Source organism: Aythya marila (genome assembly GCF_965140915.1).
Source record: "Aythya marila genome assembly, chromosome: 1".
Lineage (NCBI taxonomy): Eukaryota > Metazoa > Chordata > Aves > Anseriformes > Anatidae > Aythya > Aythya marila.
Window position 1 is genome coordinate 30,987,269 of NC_139042.1, and position 22,651 is coordinate 31,009,919.

At 38.7% G+C, this 22,651-nt stretch overlaps 1 protein-coding gene across 7 annotated transcripts in view; it reads left to right on the forward strand.

Annotated features, from left to right (window-relative positions):
- The window catches only part of ENOX1 (ecto-NOX disulfide-thiol exchanger 1), a 363,120-nt gene that overhangs the window by 247,098 nt on the left and 93,371 nt on the right, over positions 1 to 22,651 (forward strand). For 6 of the 7 annotated variants that reach the window (XM_082757951.1, XM_082757956.1, XM_082757954.1 and 3 more), the window contains 3 exons: positions 12,516 to 12,689; positions 14,414 to 14,620; positions 21,501 to 21,734. In XM_082757951.1, coding sequence (XP_082614077.1) covers positions 12,516 to 12,689; positions 14,414 to 14,620; positions 21,501 to 21,734 — 615 coding nt within the window. The remainder of the gene's footprint in view (positions 1 to 12,515; positions 12,690 to 14,413; positions 14,621 to 21,500; positions 21,735 to 22,651) is intronic. The other variant, XM_082757957.1, reaches the window with a different exon arrangement.

Genomic DNA, 22,651 nt, shown 5'->3' on the forward strand with positions numbered 1-22,651 from the left:
TTCCCCTTGCTGTGAGAGACAGGAGAGTTGGAAGGAGTCACTGGGGGCTGAACGCATTAACCTAGTTCTGTGCACTGCCCTGCACAGCTTCCAGAGTAGCTTGAAAGGACCTCAGGATGTTTTAACCCATCTCAGCTGGCTGCCCCTGGGCTATTGGCCAAAATCAAGGATTATTAGTTTGCACCGTTCCATTGATAATGGCTCCCGTGCTGAGGCCCTGGGGAAGGAGGCCTGCAGAGCAGCTGGCTACTCTGGCATCTCTAGCTGCTGATGACCTTCCTTGTACTAGAGAGATGCCCAGATGGTAGGGAGAAGGGTTTTCTGCTCTGTGGGAGATGCAAAGGGAGGGGAGATGAACTGAGAAAGCTAGTCATAATGTTATAATTATTGCACTTGTGCTGGAAAACTTTATGGTGGTGACCCAGATGTCAAAGGATGCAGAAAAGTCTGTCTAAGTCTGCTGAAAATGGAAATAACAGCTTCCAGACATATGGGCTATACTTATTTACCTTAGCCTAACACACACTCTCCTGACACAGTTTTAATGTCAAACCCCTCTTCTAAATTGATCAATGGAATAATTATGGTACTCAGACAGCATATTGAAGAAAGGGAATTGTTTTATTGTGAAGTTAGAGGTATCCCATTTGGGACTTCTCTGCTCACCATGAAGAGTACTCCAGTTACCATCATTTCTGCCTGTTTGACTATTTAGTCTGGCTGCCTAAAATAGGCACTTCAGAGAGCTGAGAGGGTCCTTGTGCTTGTGTTGTCAAGATCTAAAAACAATCGGATTTGTAGATGTGGAGGAATTAAAGCATATCATTGTGAACGGCAACAACTGCATCACAAATTTTTCAATTTGTGAGAAGTTTGAGAAAGGGAAAGGTATTTAAAAGAAGCCTTAGCCAACAAAGAGGTGTTCCAAAAACATCATTCTAAATACCTGTAGCTCAAGCAGAGTATTACAGTCATGATCTGAAGCTTCAGATCAAGAAAACACTGATGTGGAAGCTTATGTTTATTTAATGTTTTCCATCTATTTATTTTTGAGATTGAGAACACAGGTCAAATCACAGATGTACCAGTGGAAAGTTTAAAACAAAAACAATCTTCTTTTTAGTAAGCAACTTACTCCATTTTTCTCTGGAACATTTCGTTGCCCTCTGGCACTTTTCTAACAACAAAAAAATAAATGAGGGTGTTGCAAGTAGTCCAAAGCCAAAGGTGTTGCAGTTTGTCCAAAGCTGAAGAGATATTTGTCTGAGCCGAAGTGCTGGGAATCTTCAATAACATAGTTGTTTTTTTGTTCTGTTTTGTTTTGTTTTGTTTGTTTGTTTGTTTTGTTTTGTTTTGTTTTGTTTTTCCATTCTTCTTCTTTTCACTGTAGGACGAATCAAACATTGGGTGTTAGTTTCCATTCTCTGTTCATACAACTTTCATCCTATACTACTCAATGCAAAAGACCTCTTCTTTAAGTCATTTACTGCACTGACTTTACCTCCTTTGTCATCTGTGTCTATGTGCAAGCCCTCTCATCACCAGAGCTCACTCTCTTCCTCTCCACATGGCTACCCAGTCCTCAAACAACATCTGGCTGAGACCCCTGTGAACTGACAAGTCCTTCTGTTTTGGATGGAGATAGTCCCATGGACTGAGCCTGCCATTAGATAAGATTCCTGCTTCTGTAATGCAACTTAATGTTTTCTCATGGTCCCGAAGATCTGTAGTAACACAACATTTGTAATGAGAGTTAAGCACGTAGGAATGGTTTTAATTTGCTGAGGTGCAAGATAGCTTCTAAAGCCAAAATCTAACAAAATAGCTTTGTCATAGTGCATTGCAGTTTAATTAAGGCAGCTGGTTTTATAGATACTCAGGAGCATTACTTGCTGCTATCAACTCTGACTTCTTTTTAAATCATGTTTTATGTTGCATAGTATTTCTCAAGATAGGATTCTTAGTTAATTCTTAACCAATAAACAGTTTATTAATTCACCAGAAGTACCACTTCATTACTTACTTAACAGTTAGTTAATCAAATTCAAATCCAACAGGTATTCTGCCCCTGCATAGAGCATTTAAATTTTGTCCTATAAGTTGCTGCCATAAACTGTATGGAGATCAAACAGTTCTAGTAGATGAAAATTCAAAATATCAGGATTTATTACTGCATTAATTTATAGTCAGCAAATCTTTATTTTGTCTAGTAATCCTCCTTCCAGTATGCTTAGGGTTAAAGATACAACAGTATTAGGAATATGGACCCTATTATTTGAAGAATTTAACATGAAAGAAACTAAGAAAATAGTACCAGGAACAATCATTTAACATTACAGTTTAAGTCTCTTTTATGCCTCTTTGCTCAGGCTTTTAAAGGAGAAGCATGCACGTAGGATAACCTGCTTAAAAGTTTGAAATATCGTCACTAAAGATTTTCCAGCTGATTTCTCAGAACAACTTCCTGTCATTTCCAGTAATGACACCAAGAGAAATACATCCCAAGCAATAAAGCTCATTGGTATTTTTAGCCATGTCTTGATAACACTGAAGGACATACAGTATTTCCTGTGGTTTAAGAAGTCCCTGAGCTACAGAATATTGAGAGCTTGGAGATACAGAAGTTTTAACTTCAGGACTGTCCTGTACTGGTATCAAATAAAATTAGGGATTTGCTGTTAGAGACAGATTTGTGGACTAGGAGGATCCTTCATTCTGGCAGAGCACAGTTTTTCTTGCATTTCTATGAGAACTTGTGAGAAGTTGCTTGTGCAAGTGATAGGTGTTTCTGGACTGTACAGCTTCTTTCCAGTTTTAGCAAAGCTTCTGTTACTCCTGTGACCCTGGGGAAGTAAGGAGAGCATTTATATGCATTCCACAGATCCAAGAATCCACATGGTAACTCCAGTTTAATAGCTAGACCTTGTTTCATGATTCATGAGAAAAATTAGTCCTTCTGTTTTCAGTTGGGGTATGTCCAATGACATGTCTGAATTTCATTTCTTCCCCATTTTCTTTGAGGTCACATGATATCTAGGAGATGGTATTTTACTCTTTTTTTAAACGTTACAGGCTTTTTATGTTTCATCTGTTACAAGGGCTATATTTTAGTATTAGCCTAGCTCAGGAATTCATTATTTTTTCTATTTGTCCAATTTCTTTTCAATATTCATTTACATTAGTTGCTTATATCTTCTAATAACCATTTTCCTTCTTGTGCTATCCAAATGCTTCCCAGACTTCTGTAATACAGTGCTTTCCTAAATAACAAATAAAGAAAAACCCATTAACCATACCTGGGCCATATAATCATGTTTTATTTATTTCTCCTCTCATCTTCAAGAGCTTTGAGGGGAAAAGTAATGTCATTTTGAAGGAACATGACGAAGTTTGACCTTACAAAAAGAGGTTCATTGAGCAATCAGATCAAACAACTTTGAGTGGAGGGAGTTTAGAGAGCCTACTTCTTTTGCCTAAAGCTAGCCTTACCTGCCACCTTGATGAGGCCAAAACTGGAAAAATGGAATGAAAAGATGCAGACCTACAGGTGATAAACCCAAGCAGCATATAGTGAGCACACAAAGACATTTGGAAGTCAAGAAATACAGCTGCACGTACATTACATCATAAAAGCACTATACTCTATTGCATCTTGCATATTAGCCAGCCACTTATTTTAACAATCCGTCTTTGGAGCTATTAACTGGAGATCAGGTGGCAGTGTACAGAATTTGCAGTTTTGCTATTCTCTCCACAATGAACTTGTGACTGACTTCATAATAGAAAGTGATTTATTATTGAGGAGATGGAAGAAGCCCATTGTTCCTACTGCACGGAGTGATTCTTAAGTAACGGTGCCTTTGCGAAGGTCATCATTCTGGACATTGCGAATTGCTATAAAGTCATAAATCCTTCAAAACTCTGACACTGGTCAAATCAGCATGTAGATAGAACATACACCCAAACCACACATGTTCCAGGTGACACTGAAGTCTGTTCATCTTTCCCTATCCTTCACCTCCTTCCCCGTGTTTTTGTTTTGTCTTGTTTTGTTTTTTTATTATTCTCTATCTTTTCCTGTCTTTCCTATTTTTCTCCTTCTCCTTTTCCCCTTTTTGTTTTCACCCCCACAAGTTTCCACTACAATGACAATGGGGTTTTATACATGGAAGAGCAGCTGACTGTGGATGGAGGCTAAGATTAGTCAATTTTTTTCTGGCTCTAGCTTCTTACGTACACAGCTGTCAGCTGTGAAAAACTGACAAACTGTCATCAGACTCCTTCAACATGAAGTCCTGAGTTTTCCATCTTATTCTTAGGCTTGTCTGTCAGGTACATCTTTGCAGAGCCGCTCTAAGGGGAAACTAAATACTTTTACGATTGGCAGATAGTATCCATGGCCTCTTTGAGGTCAGAATGGCACTGATGGCAACATATAAGCAAAAAGAGCAATAGAAATAGCATTACAGTGACGCGAAAGATTTCTTTACACAGCAATGATGAAATTGTATCTTAGGAGGTGAGTGGCATCTATTGTGGCAATATTTTGTTGTATTATTATTATTTGCTATTCTCACCTATTATTTGCATTGCATTAGATGCTCTAAACAAGATTGGGGTCCTGTTGTGCCAAGCACTGCAGCAATAAAGGATGAACCAGGAGTGATTCACCCCATTATTTGCTTGTAAAAAGAGAAGGTGGTTTTCTTTTATTTACTCTTTGTCATGTATATTGCTCTAAATATAGTGTTTGTTGTGTGATTTTGTGGGCAGGGATCAAGAGGAGGCCAGATTTCCTTTTCTTTTTTTTTTTTTTTTTTAGTATTTTCAGCTACAGCATAGCCAGCTCTGAGGAGCAGCATCTAAAGTTTCTGGATTGTCTGCTGTAAACTAATCCTCTCTACAGACACAGAGCTTCCTGCAAAAAAAAAAAAAAAAAAAAAAAAAAAGCAAAAGTGCAATATTGCAGCCCTAAAGCTTTGTCAGTGATATATGTCTCGTAGAAGTAATTTTCAAGTGGCAAGTGTTTTGATGATGCTATGAGGGCTTTGTTTATGGAGTGGGTCTGGCAGAAACTGTAGAGTTCATGTAAATTATTGCTTGGTTGATTATTAATGAGAAACATTCATCTCAATTCCCCTACACCCCCCAAATTTTTGCCAAAATGCCCTTAGAGACTTGCCTTTGCTATAATCCAGGCTCTGTTTCACAGAATATAGCTCTTGCTGAATGATGTTAGCATGGATTCTGTGGCGACCTGAGACAGATGAAAGTCAAGGAGGTGATTTTCTGCCCCTCCCATCCCATCCTCCAAATACACATACACATGCGTGCACAACACGCACACACACAGACATTACCTATATGTGCCTTACTTCTGTTCTTACAGGATTCCTTTACCTACATGTTGCTTTATCGATTGGGTTCATGCAGAACTTATTTAAGGGCACCTGCTCATTTCTTTTATATTTAGTTCTTCAAAAATTCAGGACTAGGTGAGCACCTACAAAGGCATCTCTGCCCTTGCAGTTAACCTTCTCAATTTTTTTAAAGGGGTCCTCAAGCAGAGGTACCATATCCATATTCCTTTGTAGCAGCTTTACAGAGACAAAGGTCGCATGCCAAATAGATGGCAAAATATAAAAGCAGAAATAAAATCTGTAATCTTGTGGGTAAGGTGAATAAGGAACAGCTATTCGTGATTTCTCAGGATGAAAGAAGTGGAAGGAGCACAGAACTGTCAAATGTTTTGTTTAAGCAAAGCAGAAGGTGCATGTTTCCCCACTCAGTTACCAGGACACTAAAAGCCGGTTCCAATATAAACAGGTTCCAATGGATTCAAAATATAAATTGGCGTATAGTAGGATTTTGTGAAAAGGGATAAATCAGATCATGCAGGATAGGTGCCTGTTGGAAAAGACTGTTTGGTTGTCATCTGTAGCATTGGAAATACAAAAACGCTCAATGTATGGGAGCTGAAAAATAGCTTGCTTTTTTCCTGCCTATTTCTTATTGATTCCTGGGAGTGTGCGCAACTGGTCACAGTCCTTTTTCAGAGGCAGAACAATAATGGTCATGCTGGTCAAATGCAAGAGTTGTCAGACTTCTTTCACCCATTTTTATTGGAATATCTTTGGACAATCCAGCATCTATATTAGAAATACGGAAGTCTAGAAGTTTAATAATGTCTAAAGTGAGCAAGAAAATGTACTGGAAGATCTTGGACTGGGTGGTCTTGAAGGTCTTTTCCAGCCTAGATGATTCTATGCTGGTGCTGCGTTCCAGGGTCTCACTCTCTGGAGCTGATGGTGGCACTCCAAAGCTGGGATATCAACAGGATCAACAGGATCAACACCTGACTAAATTGGGATACCTCCCTGGGACATCAGAAACCTTGTCACCCCCACATTTTTTATTTTATTTTATTTTATTTTATTTTATTTTATTTTATTTTATTTTATTTTATTTTATTTTATTTTATTTTATGATGAGGGAATCTAGTTAAATTGAGAAAAGCCCTATAATACTGACTGAATAGTTACATCCATCAAAAGCTTTCTGAAGCCCTGAAGATGGAAAGGTTTGAATGATCAGGAAAGACAGTAATGCTATCTGCATATCTAGCTTGAAGATGAATAGCGATTCTTAACTGTTAATAAAGAAAAAAGAAGAGTCACATAAGGATAAAGACACTAGCGAACTGTAAAGTTTTGAATAATTTTAGATAAAAACACAAGAACTTTTTAGAATAACAATGTTTTTCTTATTCTGATAAGACTCTTTTTAGGAAAAAAAGCTACTTCTTCTTTTTCACTGCCAAGTAGTATATAATCTCACTGATATATTGTTTTGTTTTGTTTTATGACAGGGAAAGACAGTATTAGATTTGCACTTTTTCAGGAAAACTTAAAGCTTTTAGAAATCAACTCTAAGTTCAGCCTCAAAATACTCAGCACTTGTGTTCCTGAAGTACGTGATCAAATCTCTAGGCTCCAGAAGCTTTTCTTTTTTTCCCCACAGAAACCAAAGTGTAACAAGCATCTCACTACATTTATTACCAGCTGCTGCCTGGACTGTCCTAATCCTTGCACTGTGTGTTGGCAGGCAACTCTGTTCCTGGAATCAGAGCTTTTTTTAATTTTTTTTTTAATCTTTTGATACCAGCAAAAAAATAGACTGCTTTTTCTAAGGTATAAAATTATCATTCCCAAGCTATGGAGACCCTTTCATTGTTTGTTATTTTGGTTTACTGTTGTGCATTTGCATCACTGTCTTCACCAGTGTGTTAGACTAGCACGTCTGAGCACTGCATCCACTGCTGAGCTGCTGGTGTCCCAGGTGGAAACCTCCTGTGCATGTGTGTACAGGCACACAACCAAATCCATGTTTGCACACGTGGGTGTTCTTATGCATCCAACAGAAACACAGCTTGGCAGCTATCATAAAACACCACAAAAACAATTGGCAGTGTCAGGCAAAACAAATGACATATCCTAGTGCAAACACTGAGAATCATATAGGGGATTATACCCCTCAAAAGTAATATTGAGCAGATAAATAACTTGTGGTAGGGGCTGGCAGAAGTGGGATTGGAACTTAACATTGGTGATGGAGTGCAATCCCCGAAAGCACAGTGGGCAGGCATATGCATCCCTGTTATTTGTGCAAAGCAATAATGTGGTAAAAACAGAAGGTGATTCAGACAGCAACTGTTGCCAAAGAAGGAAAGGAGGATGGTTTTCCAAGATCTTGTGGCTATTTTTATGGATGACAGAGTTGCTTTACCCTTCCAAAATGCAGACTAATTAAAGGAGTTGTTTTACGCTATGTACTGCATTATAAAATAGTTATCCTTAAAGGGATTTTATTGTTCTTCTTTTTCCAGACCCAAAAATTTCATGTGAAAGGCTTTTTCCTTCCTATATTCTGCTTGAAGGAAAAGAAATTTTAAAAACCACACTGAGTATTCAAGCAGATTTTTCTTTTTGCCTCTCTGCCAATTCTATATATTAGTTCTTCAAAAGTTTTCGTTACTCTCCACTATACCAATTTCTTACCAAGAATTAACTGTTGGTTTGCTAAATTTAGGCAGAACATGGACTTGAAAATATTAATGTTCAATGCTTTTACATTCTTGTAATATGTGAATGTGTGACTTCAGTCCTTAACGCACAATATTCACAGGAGCTCTAACTTGAAGTTTTCCATTCTTAAAGTGCTTCATCATCTCTGATTGCTTTCAATTTTAATTATTTCATTTAGTAATTATTTATTAACATTTTTTCAAATATAAACTTTCTATCTTCTGCCAAGTTAGTTTTTATAATTCCAAGAGATCAGAAACATTTAACTGTCTGCATAAACTTCTGCATATAGACTTTTAAAAGAGAATACTGTGATCACCGAAAGCGAGTATTTTGAGTATTCAGATATGTGGTATATACATTTTGTGCATATATATCTGTGTTTATTGTAGCACAATGATGTCCACAATATTTTAATAATCATATATCTAAATGTATCTGACAACAAAACTTATATGGTTTTGTATTGGATTTCATTGTTGTTGTTGTTTTGTTTTATTTTGTTTTGTTTTGTTTTGTAATCCTGCATAACTCTATCAGTATCCTTGTTTCTGAAGAACAACAAACTTACCAGAAAGTTCAACAGGAGATGTCTCCAGCTCTAACTCTGGTATCCTGGTCCTGATCCAAATGGGCACTATGCCAGGACATGAAGCAGACTGCTGTGGTAGCACTGATTGATGATCGTCTCCTGTCCCTAGACAAGAGCTATATATCCAACTTCTATTAATGCACCACTCTGCAGCATTAATATAGTTAAACTTGGGATTTTTCTGGATCCTCTCAGAGATGTGGCAAATTTATTGTCTTTCCTTTCCAGTGACTTTATCAGTTCCTTTTTCTCTGCACCTCAGAGTCCAGACCAGTACTTTCCTTGGATGTATCATCCATAGACTGTGGTGTGTCAGCAATATACAGGTGGCGCATGCATCAACTTCTCTGAAAGCACCAACAATCTTTTCAAGGGGCCTGAACAACGTCTTCCATGTTCAGAAATCCAGCTGAATTTTCCACCACTGCAATGCACAGTAATATCTTTTACAGGATAGCTTTACATGTGGTACTCATACATTCGATCAGTGCTCGTGTGTTGTATGAAAGCATTTCATTCTCAGGTTAGCACATTAGGGAAATGAAACAACTAAGACCACAAAGAAAGTAAATGTGGTGCTGGTTAAAAGCTGTCCATGTCATCAGTAGTCATCCTATTGACCTTAGGCATTTTTGGATTAGTGCCCGTAAATATGGAATTAGATTTCAAGAACTGTTGACTCAGTCCTTTTCAATATAACTAAGAACAGTCGTATTCTGGAGGCAAAGAGTCCCAGTGCACCTAGAAGGACGTATCAGGAGTGTTGGCTCCTTGCACTCTGTATGTGCCCTTGTCGATTGATCCCCATGGAAGAAATTGATGACAAAGCCATGTACTTATTTAATACAAGCACAGTTACTTATGAAGTCACATTTCCTTGAAAATGGCAGGAATTAGTGGGAAATAAATGTATATATTTTCTGCTGCAATCCCAAATCATCATGCAATCCAAAAGCACCCTTTCTCAGATCCCTTTTGAGGCCATGGTATCTGCATTTGTGGACACGAGTTTCCAAGGTGCCATCTCCCTTAGATGTGTTTTTCTTTGTATATGTACCACTGTCAATGGACTATTCAAAAAAAATGTACCTTTCAAAATGAACCATCTTTGCTTTGGGTAATAGCAAGGAGTTTGCTGTTGTTTTTGTTCTCTATTCTTGTAGAGAAGTTGAAACATCAGTACATCTAGTAACTGTCCTATAGAGAGAGCAGCAATGATTAATTACAGCTGGTAACATTCACTGGCTAAGGATGTTTCTTCTTGGCTTTCGCATGGGACATGAAAGATGCTTAAGAACAGGGAGAACTTGACCTTCTCTGTGTCTTCTTTTATGATCCACTCCACATGGTCCATCATTGTCTCAGAATGCTGTGGGTCTACTATGAATATTCCATTTCATGTGAAATTTCAAATCTGATTACGACTGTAGCTGATCCTACATCTGTCCAGAGAGAGGGTCAAGATGCCTTCCTTGGCTTCTTTCCAGTCCCAGTTCTCCCCGATGCTAGGAGAGGATCGGTATGACACAGTGCATGGAGAGCTATTATGGTGTTCCACCTGGCATGCCATGGAGCTCTGCAGGCCACCTTAGCTGGGAGTGGTAATGATGGACTTCCACCTGCACCAGGAGAGTGCTACACAGGGTGGTCTGCTGGGACTGTCAGAAGTCTGGCTTGTAAAAAACAAGATCAAGCAAATTACAGAATCACAGAATTGTAGGGGTTGGAAGGGACCTCAAGAACTCATCGGGTCTAACCCCCCTGACAAAACAGGTTCCCTAGGGCAAATTGCACAGGTAGGCATCCAGACAGGTCTTAAATATCTCCAGAGAAGGAAACTCCACAACCTTCCTGGGCAGCCTGTTCCAGTTCTCCATTATCCTTACTGCGAAGAAGAAATTAGAATAGCCTAAGGACTTCTTTGAATTGTATAGTGCCCTTTCACCTATGACATTCTGCCTCAGCATTCACTAACCATGAATATTTAATATGGCCACCACGGCATCCTGTGGAATAAATGACAGACTCTGAGTTTCAAAGCTTAATCTGAAAAGTAATGCATACACATCAATATTGAAAAAAGCGTAACACCCAGAGCAAATCCTTTTTCATAAGCCCACTTATTAAAAAAAAAGTAATGTAATATCATGAGTTTTCATTAATACTAGTCTTCAATAAGCCTAAAGCAAATCCTTGTTCACTGTGCACTTGCCATGGTTGTTGTACAGAACTACCTGAAAGTGATGAAGGCTCACAGTCAGTGCGTGGAGAGCAGGGAGCATGAGGCTGAGACAGATATGAGTTCTATTGGAGTAGAGAATCTGAGTCTGCATCTGTCTTTCCCAGAGAAGATAGTTATGGACATTTCACAGAAATAACAATGCTGATTTTCAGCCCCTACAGAGTGCTTTACACCTGCAAAGTGCTATAAATGTTTGAGTTAATCCTCACCGGTAATTGAGTATGATTGTATTTGTGTTGAAGACACAGAAATTAAGATATGAAAATGTCAGCAGGCTGACCCAGGGCCACATAGCTTTTCAGAAGCAGATTTAGGATGAAGAAACAGACCTCTCTGGTCATATTTGGTTGATTGTGCTGCCTTGTAGCAAAATGTATCTCAAATTTCCTAAACATTAAAAAAAAATATCCTAGAGAAGGAGTCATTTCCATCTTTGCTTCTTCAAAACAAACAAGCTCCCAAGCTACCAAACCCCGTGTCTACATGTATCATTAAATACTTTCCAGTTGCTAGCCAGAAAACTCAGCAGAAAACCTGTAGAACACCAAAGTAACTATCTTCTTTTAAATAATTGATGATGCCAAATAGCAGCAGTGTTATGCCAACAAAAAGATTGGTCTCTTAAAATATTTTATTCATTATGCCTCAAGAAACCCAAAGCCTTGTTTTTAAGAAAAGAAGATTTCAGAAGTTGGCTCTTAGCTCATCTAAAACATCTGCTTATTACACATCTTTGTGTTAATGTACTGGTGTTCCCCCTGTAAATCCTTCAGCTCTAAATAGTATGTATGGAAGTCTTGGCAAGGAGATCAGGAAGGAGAAAGAATAATATTTGCCAAATATGCATTTTACTTGATGGGGCTGTGGTGGTGCATTTTAGTGATATGTGTGTTGAAGAGAATCTGTTAATTCAATTAAATAACAGGACAAGAAGGACTTTATTCCAAGGTTCAGAAAGACCCCATCCTATGCTGCTGAAACTTTATGTTCCAGGATAAAAAGGTTAGAAGTCTTGGCTAACTACACTCATATAAAACAGCCAAAAATGGTGTTTGTAAATCAAGGTCACTTATGTCAGAAAGCTACAATGTGATAAATCTGTCCGACAATTAGACGGAGAGGGCATATCGATGTTAAATGATATTCTTTGTACATTCTGGTTAGAAGGCAGTGAAAACACTACAGTAGCATTACAAAACAGAAAATTGCATTCCAGATAATAACAGATATTCATGGTGCATGATTTTACACTTTAATGTGCTGTATTTTACTCAGTCATGTTAATATTTTGAATTATGTAACATTCTCTTCTTTATGCATAGTTTAATTTTTTTGATTGGAAAAAATGCACCCTCTCCCTCCCTATCCTTCTCTCTTTTTCCCCCTCTACCTCCCCCTCTTCCTCCCACTCTCCCTCCCTTTTCCCTTCTTCCCTTTTCTCTTTTTCCTTCTCCCATTTTTAACAGTGATGCTTAAAAAAAAAAAAAAAAAAAAAGCAAAAAAAAAAAAAAGCCTAAAGCAAAACTGTCTGTGCAAAAAAATAGTAACAAGTAGTTTCAAGATTTAAAAGCCGGGATTTTATGTTATATATTTACAGATTCAATCTGTGTACCAGGCTTTGATCCAAGCCTTAGCATGATGACTGGAATCACTCCGATTAACCCAATGATACCAGGCATGGGGTTAGTGCCGCCACCACCACCAACAGATGTGCCTGTAGTCAAAGAAATAATTCATTGCAAAAGCTGCACGCTCTTCCCTCCAAACCCAAGTAAGTGGGCCTGATGAAATAATGTTATTTTCCTGAACTTATTGCCTAAGATGTTTTTATCTAATAAAAAACTATGGTTTTAAAATAAATTGTAGGCAATTCTAATGTTTCCTTATAAGTTCTGCTCTGTGTGTAAATCATGGTGGAGTATCAGAGCATGCTTATTCATCTCTGCAAGGTCACATAAAAACTTATGCAGCTTGTACAAAAAATAAAATGAATTACTTAAAGCTAACAGAGACTGAAAATCTACACTACTCATAGTAGAAATCTGTCTTTCCCTTACATCAGTGTCACAAAACATAACCCCATGCAAACTAGCAGTGGCTGAAGCTGCTGTGTGTTGTTGGTCTCTCATTGACCTGTTCGCACTGATCTGGCCTCATGTAGGCTGTGCAGAGGTGTCTGATGGTGAAAGCATTGCTGTGGAGAACCATCTCTGGGGATGTCCTTCAGAGAAGTTCAAGTCAGAAGTGGCTCCTGCATGCTGTAGATTTCTCCGAGCCATGCCAGTTTTGGGGAGGCAGCATGCAGATGAGTTGCTTCTCCTCTTTGGGGACTAGGCTTTCTTCTGCTCCTTCTGGGGACTTCATGCAAATGGAAAACTTCCCACTGAGCCACTACTGTCAGGACAAAGTACAGAGCCTAATTTTGAGTGTGTTAGCCCCAGGAATCTGGTTTCATAGCCATCAGACCAGCTGCTTGCAGCATCACTATGAAGACAAAAGAGAAATTTAAGCAAATAGTCTGGTGCTGTGGATTTGCAGTGTACCCAGATCATGGTTTAATCAAACTGGCTGTGTGTGCAAATATATATATGGATATTTTAAGGTTGTAACCCCCTTTACTGTGATAAAGGGCCAAAAAACTAATTCATATCAATCAGAGATTCCTGCTCAGAGAATTACTGTTAGAGGAGTGCTCTAGCAATCTGCATATAAACAAGGTAAAATGTTATGACAGAGCATATTTTTCATACAGCCCTCAAAAATTTAATAGTTCTCTGATTTGTGTGTATACATATATATATATACATAAAAATAAAATTTCTAGCCACTCCATCTCACGAGCACTTGTTAACAGTGAGTTTATCCTTCCTGCATGCTGGCGTCCACTCCATTATCTGGCACAAAGACAGAACAGATAACCGGCAGAGCGCTTTCATCATGTTGTCACTTCATCGTGTTTCCCGCTTTGTTTTTCTGTTTGCTGTGCTTCTGTGCTCTGAGAAAGAAATTAAATTATGCTAAGACCAGGGAAGGTTATCCAGTCCTGGCTTCCTAAACTATATGCAGCATGGGTTTGTTTTCAGGGGGCTTAAACTGGCACACTAGTGAGTGTGGCGAGTGCTGGTTATGAGCCAGCGATGATGAAGGTACGGAAGTTTGCCTGCTTTGAAACAGAGTATTTTCTATTTTTGTGTATTTTCTAACAGGAGACTGTGCAGGGAAAAGAAAGATCCTTTTAGACCTTCCCGCCTGGAGAATGACCCGCAGTGGCAGGAATTAGACTCTGAAAAACCACCTAAAACTTGAAAAGGTTTAGATTCAAGTAGCCAGTTTTGGACAATCTCTGCACTATTCAATTATTTTGCTTCTCCCTCTCTCCTGCCTCAATGCTATGTCAAATAACTGTTGCTGCCCAGAACTGATTAGGGGAATGAATAGAACCAGTGGATCAAAAGACGAATTTTGTATTCCAATGTGATTTCTGTTTTGACTTAGATCTTCCACCACCTTCAACAAGAGAGAGACCTCCTGGGTGTAAAACAGTGTTTGTTGGAGGATTACCAGAAAACGCAACGGAGGAAATTATTCAGGAAGTCTTTGAGCAGTGTGGAGATATAACAGCAATTCGGAAAAGCAAGAAGAATTTTTGTCACATTCGTTTTGCAGAGGAGTTCATGGTTGATAAAGCCATTTACCTTTCTGGTACTTCACATTCTTTAATGGATTTTCCTTGCTTCTCATTTGTATTTTGTGATGCTAATGTTTGCTTATTTTCTTAGCTTTTATCCCAGCAAGTCCTTTTTTAAACTCAGTGGCTCTAGCATGGACTGGCAAGGGGCAATTCTGTATATCCCTGTGTTTGCCAAGACTTGTGCTCTGTTTTGTACGTTGCATACCCAAGAGCAATTTCCTGCCATCCCACGACAATGCAACAGACCCTGAAATTCACTACAGAGCAATCTTATTTTTGATTTACACAGGTTTATGTAGTTTTGCTCACAGGTTGTAGAAAGAGGAGGGCACCAGGCCAGGAACGCTGCTGGTTTCCAATGCCAATTTCTGTGATAGCTTGGCAATTTCATTGGCATATTTTTATAGATTTGCAGTGCAGTCTGAATAAAGTCTACCTTTATGTGTGCATGTATTCAGCAGTCACCTGGGTTGGATTCTGAGACCCAAAAGGCTGTGCCTTTTGACTCCCAGGACAATGAGCACCACAGAACTTCAGGTGTAAAATTTCAGATCCTCCTTTGTTTTCCAGCAAAGGAACAGACTAAAAAATCTAACTCACATGAAAAAGAAAAAAAAAAAAAAAAAAAAGAAGAAAACCATCTTTGCTTTCTCAAATCAGTCTTCAGTGACTGTTGAAGCACTTGTAAGGTTATAGCCTCCTTTACATGAGGATTGGCTTCCTACCTGAGCCCTCCTTCACCACCCTGAGCTAGACCCCATCCCTTGTGTGTATCTCCACGGGCTGGTTCATCACTCCTTTCAGGTCCTGGAGGATCCCCTGTCTTTGTTTTGCCCCACAACACATTCACCCCTCATGCAAGGTATTCATAAATGAACAGTGCCAGAGACTACTACTTGGCCAAGACCAATTGACACAGATTTGCTTACCACCTTGTGTAGGGTAACCTTGAGGACTCCTCCTGGGACCACCCAAAAGGGCACTAGGGAGATAACAATTCAGCATATCTTGTCTGAGCTCCCATCCTAACCATCTTTTGTTTAGCAGCAAGGACATAGTTTCAATGTCCCTTAGGTGGCCATAGCAAGCTCACACAGTTAGAAACCAGTGGTTTCTCAAATCATCATTGGCTACATCTTAAATGAAAGAAAGGGAAATAAAAATAAAAAATAAAAGAAAAAGAACATATGAGCTGTTGAAATGTATTGTCAGGAAAAAGCTTGCTCTTTTGTTTCTTTTTTTTTTTTTTTTTCTTTTTCATAACTTGACTGCATGCTTTAAATATCTGTTCAATGAGCTCCACAAAATCATGAATTTTATGAGACCTATGTAAAGATTTCTTTAGAATATATCTGAATTTTAATGCTTCTTCCAGATCTCCATTCCATTATGTATTTTTCTTCCTGTTTTTTTTTTATTTTATTTTATTTTATTTTATTTTATTTTATTTTATTTTATTTTATTTTATTTTATTTTATTTTATTTTATTTTATTTTATTTTATTTTATTTATTTTATTTTATTTTATTTTATTTTATTTTATTTTATTTTATTTTATTTTATTTATTATTATTATTATTATTATTACCACATTTCTTCCTTCCTCCTCATCCTCTCTTCCCATTTTCCATCCTTCCTGCTTATGTGCTTATTCACTTATTACTTCTATAACACTGGAGTTTATAGAGAGGGATTACAGACCTCTCAGTAGTAAGAAGAGGCAGCACATTTCCCAGTTTCCAGCTTCTGTCCTATGGAGGCTCCAGCTCCAGCAGTAACAGAGCACTTGTGGAGGAGGTGAGAAGAAGCTCACAAATTCAGTAGGAGCTGGGATTGCTGTATATAATAAAAGAAACAGTAGCAAGAAAGAGGCCAGAGAAAACTGCAGAAACATACAGACTGCCATCCTGGGGCAGCGTCAGCATCCTGATAGCTCAGTTTCCTGCTTCTCTGCAGTTGAGTGCACCCTTTGTTTCATTCCAAGTGAAGTTTAATTTTAACTTTCTACAGAAAAATCCAGAGCACCAGATCTGATGATTACTAGAAAATTCCCTGTGCTGCTGTGTGTCCTCACTTAAGTGTGCACCTATAACAAAAGAATCGAGCAGAGACGGAGGAGGCAGATTACCTTCCTTATCCTTCCTCTCTGATTTTGATGCCAGCTTATTTCCGAGTTCCCAATCCTTTTCTCTGTGTTGTTCTCACATCCTTCCTTCTTCCTTTTCCTTTCATCAGTCACACTACTGCCTTCACTGCCTGTTCCACTCTCTCTCCCATTTTCATTTCTTCCAGTCCTTTCCTTGCTTCTAAAACTTTTAGTGTTTCTGACCAGATCAGGGAAAATAAATAAATAAATAAATAAATAAATAAATAAAAAGTTAAAAACAAAACAAGAAAAACAAAGAAAACAAAAACAACAGTGGAGCTGAGAAGAAGGAAGGAGAAAAGCAGGGGCACATAGCAGCCAGCTATCTTTTTGCCACCAGCAGTGATTTCTGCAGACCTCTGCAGATGAAACAAGGAGCACTGAATCTCCCCCAGCACTGAAAAGCAGGGAGGTCAGGCATTAGACAATGGCACGTTTTATTTGATCTGAAATTTTGAGTTTTTCTAATCAATCTTTCAAACATAATGTATTCTGAAATGATGGGGGAAAAGCATATTGTTAAGGCTTTTTCATTTCCCTATAAGAGACAAAAAATAAACAGAATTTGTGGTAAATACAGTATGCGTGTTATATTAGGGAGGAATCATGCCTTTGATATCTGTAATATAATGACAGTTTTGTCTACCTAATCAGTTTTATCTCTCTACCTCATCTAATCTCATCAAACTTAGTATTTATCCTGTGCTTATCATCAGAGTATTGCAAGTGATTAGAAAATTCATTAAGTAGATTATTCACTGAGTTTTTTCGTTTCTATTCCCAACTAAAAGTGTATAAAAGGAGACTGGGAGATGGGTAGAAACTAATGTTAAAGAAAGTTGAGCTGATATGTTCTCATTTAGCCCTGAAAGTTTCATTTTGATCTCCCAAGGAAAAGGCTAAAATCAATATGCCACCCCATGAGAAAGCTCTTTCTTCAAACTGTGTACTTTAGTCTTGTGGCTGACAATTCATGACAATTCAGTAACTCCTGCAAACATTGATGGCCCTGGATTGGAAGTAAGGAACAAACAGACCTGCTCGTATCCCAAAAAGCCCAAGGATACATTTTTCCTATGCTGATATTTTCCCGTGTGGATTTCCATTTAGTACTGTGTACTGGCTTTTATTTCATGTTCTCACTGATCACCAGCACTCTGATCTACATCCCCAGTTAGCAGCTATTGCCTGGTCCCCAATATAGCAACACTCAAAGGTAAGTCAAGCCACAGAGTTTTTACTAGATCTGTGATATGGAAATAACGTGTTTGATTTTTATTTAGCACCCTCATTAATTTTTCCTGCTGCTGCTCCTTTAAAGTGAGGATCTTGGCATGTTCCCAGACTTTTTTTCCCCTGCCATTGTGTGCGCAAAACTGAAATTAAAAATGACAGGCCAGGCACACAGTTAGTGCTAGCTGCAGTCCCGAGCGAAGAACTGGGAAAAAGGTTTTGTGAGGGCAATTCCTTGCCCATGCTTGAAGGGGGAAAAGGCAGATGATTTTCACATGCATTTAAATACCTTTGAACATCAATAAGGATACATGGCATTGAAAAAGAACAAGCCTTTCAGCTGCCATGCAGCTCAGATGTGCCGTTACAGATGGGTGCCTGAGGATCCCATATATAAAATTGGTCCTGCAAGTCATGCACCCTACCCTACACAGTGCCTTTCTGGCTATTGGCCTGTCAAGGACTCTGATCTTCACCAGGGATGTGTTTGGTCCTGTAGTGTCCCCCATTCCTGATTTAGGAGGATGCAAGAAGCCATGCCAAAAAGGCATTTACTTTTTTTTTTTTTTTGTGAAGGGAAAGATGCCAAGCCCTGAGCAGCCTGATATAATTTTGAAACCAACCCTGCTCTGAGGAGGGGATTGGACTAGATGATGCCCAAGGTCCCTTCTGACTAAGGTCAGTCTAGGTTTCTGTGCCTGGGGAAACCACTGTCTGACTGGCCATCTTCAGTCTTAGCAGTTAAACAAGCAATGCAATTTTCTCAATGTGGTTCACTGCCAATTTCAAAACTCTATTAATTTGGAGGCACTTAAACTGGTTACCTGAGGGAGCCATTTGTCCAGTGCTACAGAGGATGCTGTGTTTTGGACTTCAATTTACACCATTTGTGTTTTTTCCCACTATCCCCATTTACTTCAAAAATAAGGTAAGACTTCAGTAAGACTCAACTTTGCAGGTGCACGCACAAGGTGTAGATAGAGTGTCCTTTCCAGTAGTTCTTTGTTCAGAATAAGTGGGGCTTTGAGGACCATAAGGGTCGTGCTTCCTACAGGACTGCATTTCTCAGTGTGTCCATACCCAGTGTGCTCCAGCCAAGGGAGGCAAAAGACAAGGGAGAGGAAGAGAGACTGTGTCTTCCTGGAAAGTGCAGCCCAGATGGGAGATCTAATTTTAGGTTCACGAGACCTGACACCCTGGCAGTGTCCTTTCACATTGCTGATAATGCTGTTTTGGCACAGAACAGTCACTATTTGAGGAATGCATCTTGGGGAGAAACATTTGTCATGGTTATCAGAGTAACTGCACCAATGACCCCTTCATGCCTACACCCCTGTGAATAAAACCCCCAAATTACCTTCTTATTAGTTCAGATCTCCAGGTCTGACAGGTCACCCACACCCTTCTTCTGTTATGTTTCAATGGATAAAGTCTACAGCTATGTTTAAGACCACAAGTACTCTTATTGTAGAGAAAGTAGTGTGTATTCCGCTGAGCAAGAGAAAGCTGTGCAAAGTAGAGGACATGTTAAAGTGACAGACAAACCCCTTGTTAACCTCTCTGCACCATAAGCTTGTGCACCTAGGAGACCAGTCTTGGTCTGGTCCATAGAAGTTTTTGTCACCTTCAGGCTTTGAGGGACCTCTGAGATGCTTAACTTGAGCTTTCCATCTAGAGTTCTTGATGGAACATGAAAGACATACCTCTTCCTCACTGAACAACTACTTAGCTGAACTCCACAAGATGCCTGAAAGGAAAATGTCAAGCAAAAGGCACACAGATTGTTATTTGTTTGTTTGTTTTTCTCTTTTTGTTTTGTTTTGAAAGGGTCATTACATATGTGGATATCTTTGAAGCTGTGGTTTCATGTGTGCTGTAGTACAGCCAGTCCCTTGTATCCATACATCAAGATGTTTTTACATCAGTAAAACAAACAGAGCATGCCTAGATACGCATTTTTGCGAAGATGCTCCTACTCTATTACACAAGCCTTAACTTTGCTGTCCCTGGAGAGAGTTTGAAAGGGAGTTTTAACTGTAGTGGTGAGGTGCTGAAGCTCTTCAAACCACAGGCAAATCATAAGACTGAAAGGTAGGTTCTTTTGGATTGATGTTCAAATGGAAGAAACACCACTTTTTCTGCCATTTTTAACAGCGGCTTCCTGTCCCTGGGGCTATTTCACAATGGTTATAGTAGTGCATGTTTCTGAAGAGCCTCTGATGTACCAGCTCAGCACAGAGTTCATTTCCATAGCATCCCATGATTTGAGAATGCTGCCGGGATGTTCTCCTCCTGAGGCCACTACAGCATGTTGACATGGGGAAATTTGAGCTAGTCCTGTGCAGACTAATTAGTTTTACCTGTATCTGAAGGCTCTGTTTACAGCTTTCTATCTGGGGTTCTCTCATCTTCCCTGCATCAGCATTTTAAAAGTTAGAGAAACTGCTCTGTGAGTAACTTTCAGTCTTCAAAATAGAACTAGAAAAAAGGTTGATGCCCAGCATATGCTCTTCCACACTATGGGCATGAAAGTCTCCTTCTATAGCTTTGATGTGATTTGTTCATCCTTTGAATGCAGTCAAGGGCTTCAGTACAGGGCAGGGCCCTGTTGTGCTGTTATATAGGCTCTGACTTAAACAAAGCCTTTGTAGTCTGGTAGCTTTAGCATATGACACATCAACCAAATTATGAATATGTAGAAGATTGCTAAAGATGAGATGTGACAGATTTCATTATTAGTTTTGAAAAAGGTCTTGCAAATGTCTAATAAATCCCTCCATGCTCTTAAAATTAGTTTAAAGAATGCTCAACTTAATGTTTTTTTGAATTATTATTGACTTCATATCAGATTAACTTGTAGGTGGTTTATGTTTGATGCCAGATTATTGAGATGTGGTATTTTCAATTGGGAGGCTTCAAAATTTGAGATCTAGCATCAACACAGATATGACATCACCCTCTTTGTGACCCAGAAATTTACATAGCACACTTTTCTCATTCATTTATGGTGATAGTGTTATAAATTTCAGACTTTTCCCACACTTCTTATTCCATTGGCAGGCTGGAAAGTAATGCTAAACTGTACATGACCTAAACAGGATCAGGAGAAGGACTTTACATTCAAACAAACATAGTTTGTTTAGTATTTGTTTTTGTTTAACTGGCCTTTGCTTTTAGAAATGTTAGGAGTATCAGCTAGAAAAATGATATACTTGGAGTGACTTCTAAGCAGGAATGTAGATTCTGTACCTTTGGGGTTACTTTTTCATCTCATCTATTACGTTGATAGGTGATGCAGAAAATTACAAGGAGGAAAAAAAAAAAAAAAAAAAAAAAAAAAAAAAAAAAAGTGGATGAATGTTTATCTTCCTGTAAAAGCATAATGATCAATAGACCTTGCATAGATAAGGGGGAATATGTGAATGTACATTTTAACTGCACTTGAGGGGAAAAAAATAAAGAAAAAATGAGCAAAGAAGTCCTGCAACAGTTAGTTCTGCTTGTTGGTTTCAGGTTACCGCATGAGATTAGGATCTAGCACAGACAAAAAGGATTCAGGTCGCCTTCATGTTGATTTTGCTCAGGCAAGAGATGACTTTTATGAATGGGAATGCAAACAAAGAATGCTGGCCCGAGAAGAACGCCACAGACGCAAAATGGAAGAAGACAGACTGCGCCCTCCTTCTCCTCCGGCAATAATGCATTATTCCGAACACGAAGCTGCTTTGCTGGCTGAAAAATTGAAAGGTAAGCAGCATTTGATACTTTGCAGTGCATTATGCCTTAAAAGCAGGAGCTATCCAGAAGTCAGAACAGGGGAGGTAATTTCTCTCCAATGTATTTCATTACCTGACCTGTTAGCCTTTCCCTATTCCTCTGCCATTTTTATGTCAGTGGTAATGATACTCACCCACCTGCTAGGAATGTATAGCATCTGTCCATCTAGCTGTGCTTTAACAGCCAAAACACAACTTTTAGAAAACTATAGAGTGGGGTTTTTTTCTACTCAGTTGATGTCATCATCTGCTTTGGAAATTATCTCATAATAAGACAGGTTGTTACACACATCCTTCATATTAAAACCCTGATTCTTAAAATGCTTCTATTTCACTGGGAGATATTTTATTATATTACATGCATGTGAGTGTCCTAACTCCTGTTATTTAAATTGCCTTCATGAACCACATTTTAACATTGCCTCAGTTGCAGTGGCACAATTTATCTCTGGCACACACCATCCATTCTTTCATTCCCTCTTTAGGGGTAGAAGTACATGTGCAAGATAACGTATTGTTTTCTTCATGGTTTGCTTGCTTATTTGTTTTTGTCTGGGAACACTCGCCAAGTTAGTATTTTATAAAGTTGAAGCTTAATGATTTCTGTCTTTTAAAGTTAACAAACAAAGCAAGAAGCAAAGAAATAAAAATATTCATAGTAAAGAAGTAATAAAAAGTCACATAAACAATGCCTCATACCTCTTAGAGTTGTGTTTGTTTTCATTAAGCATTTAGCAACTGTGTTTGGCATTCTTTCCCCATGTGGTAGCCAAGCACATTACTTTACTGTGTGCCAGGTCACAAGAAACTGATTCTTGCCACTGTTTCGGAATTACACAGATTAGACATAGGGTATCTAGCTGTCAACACGCTGGCCTCTGTTCTAAC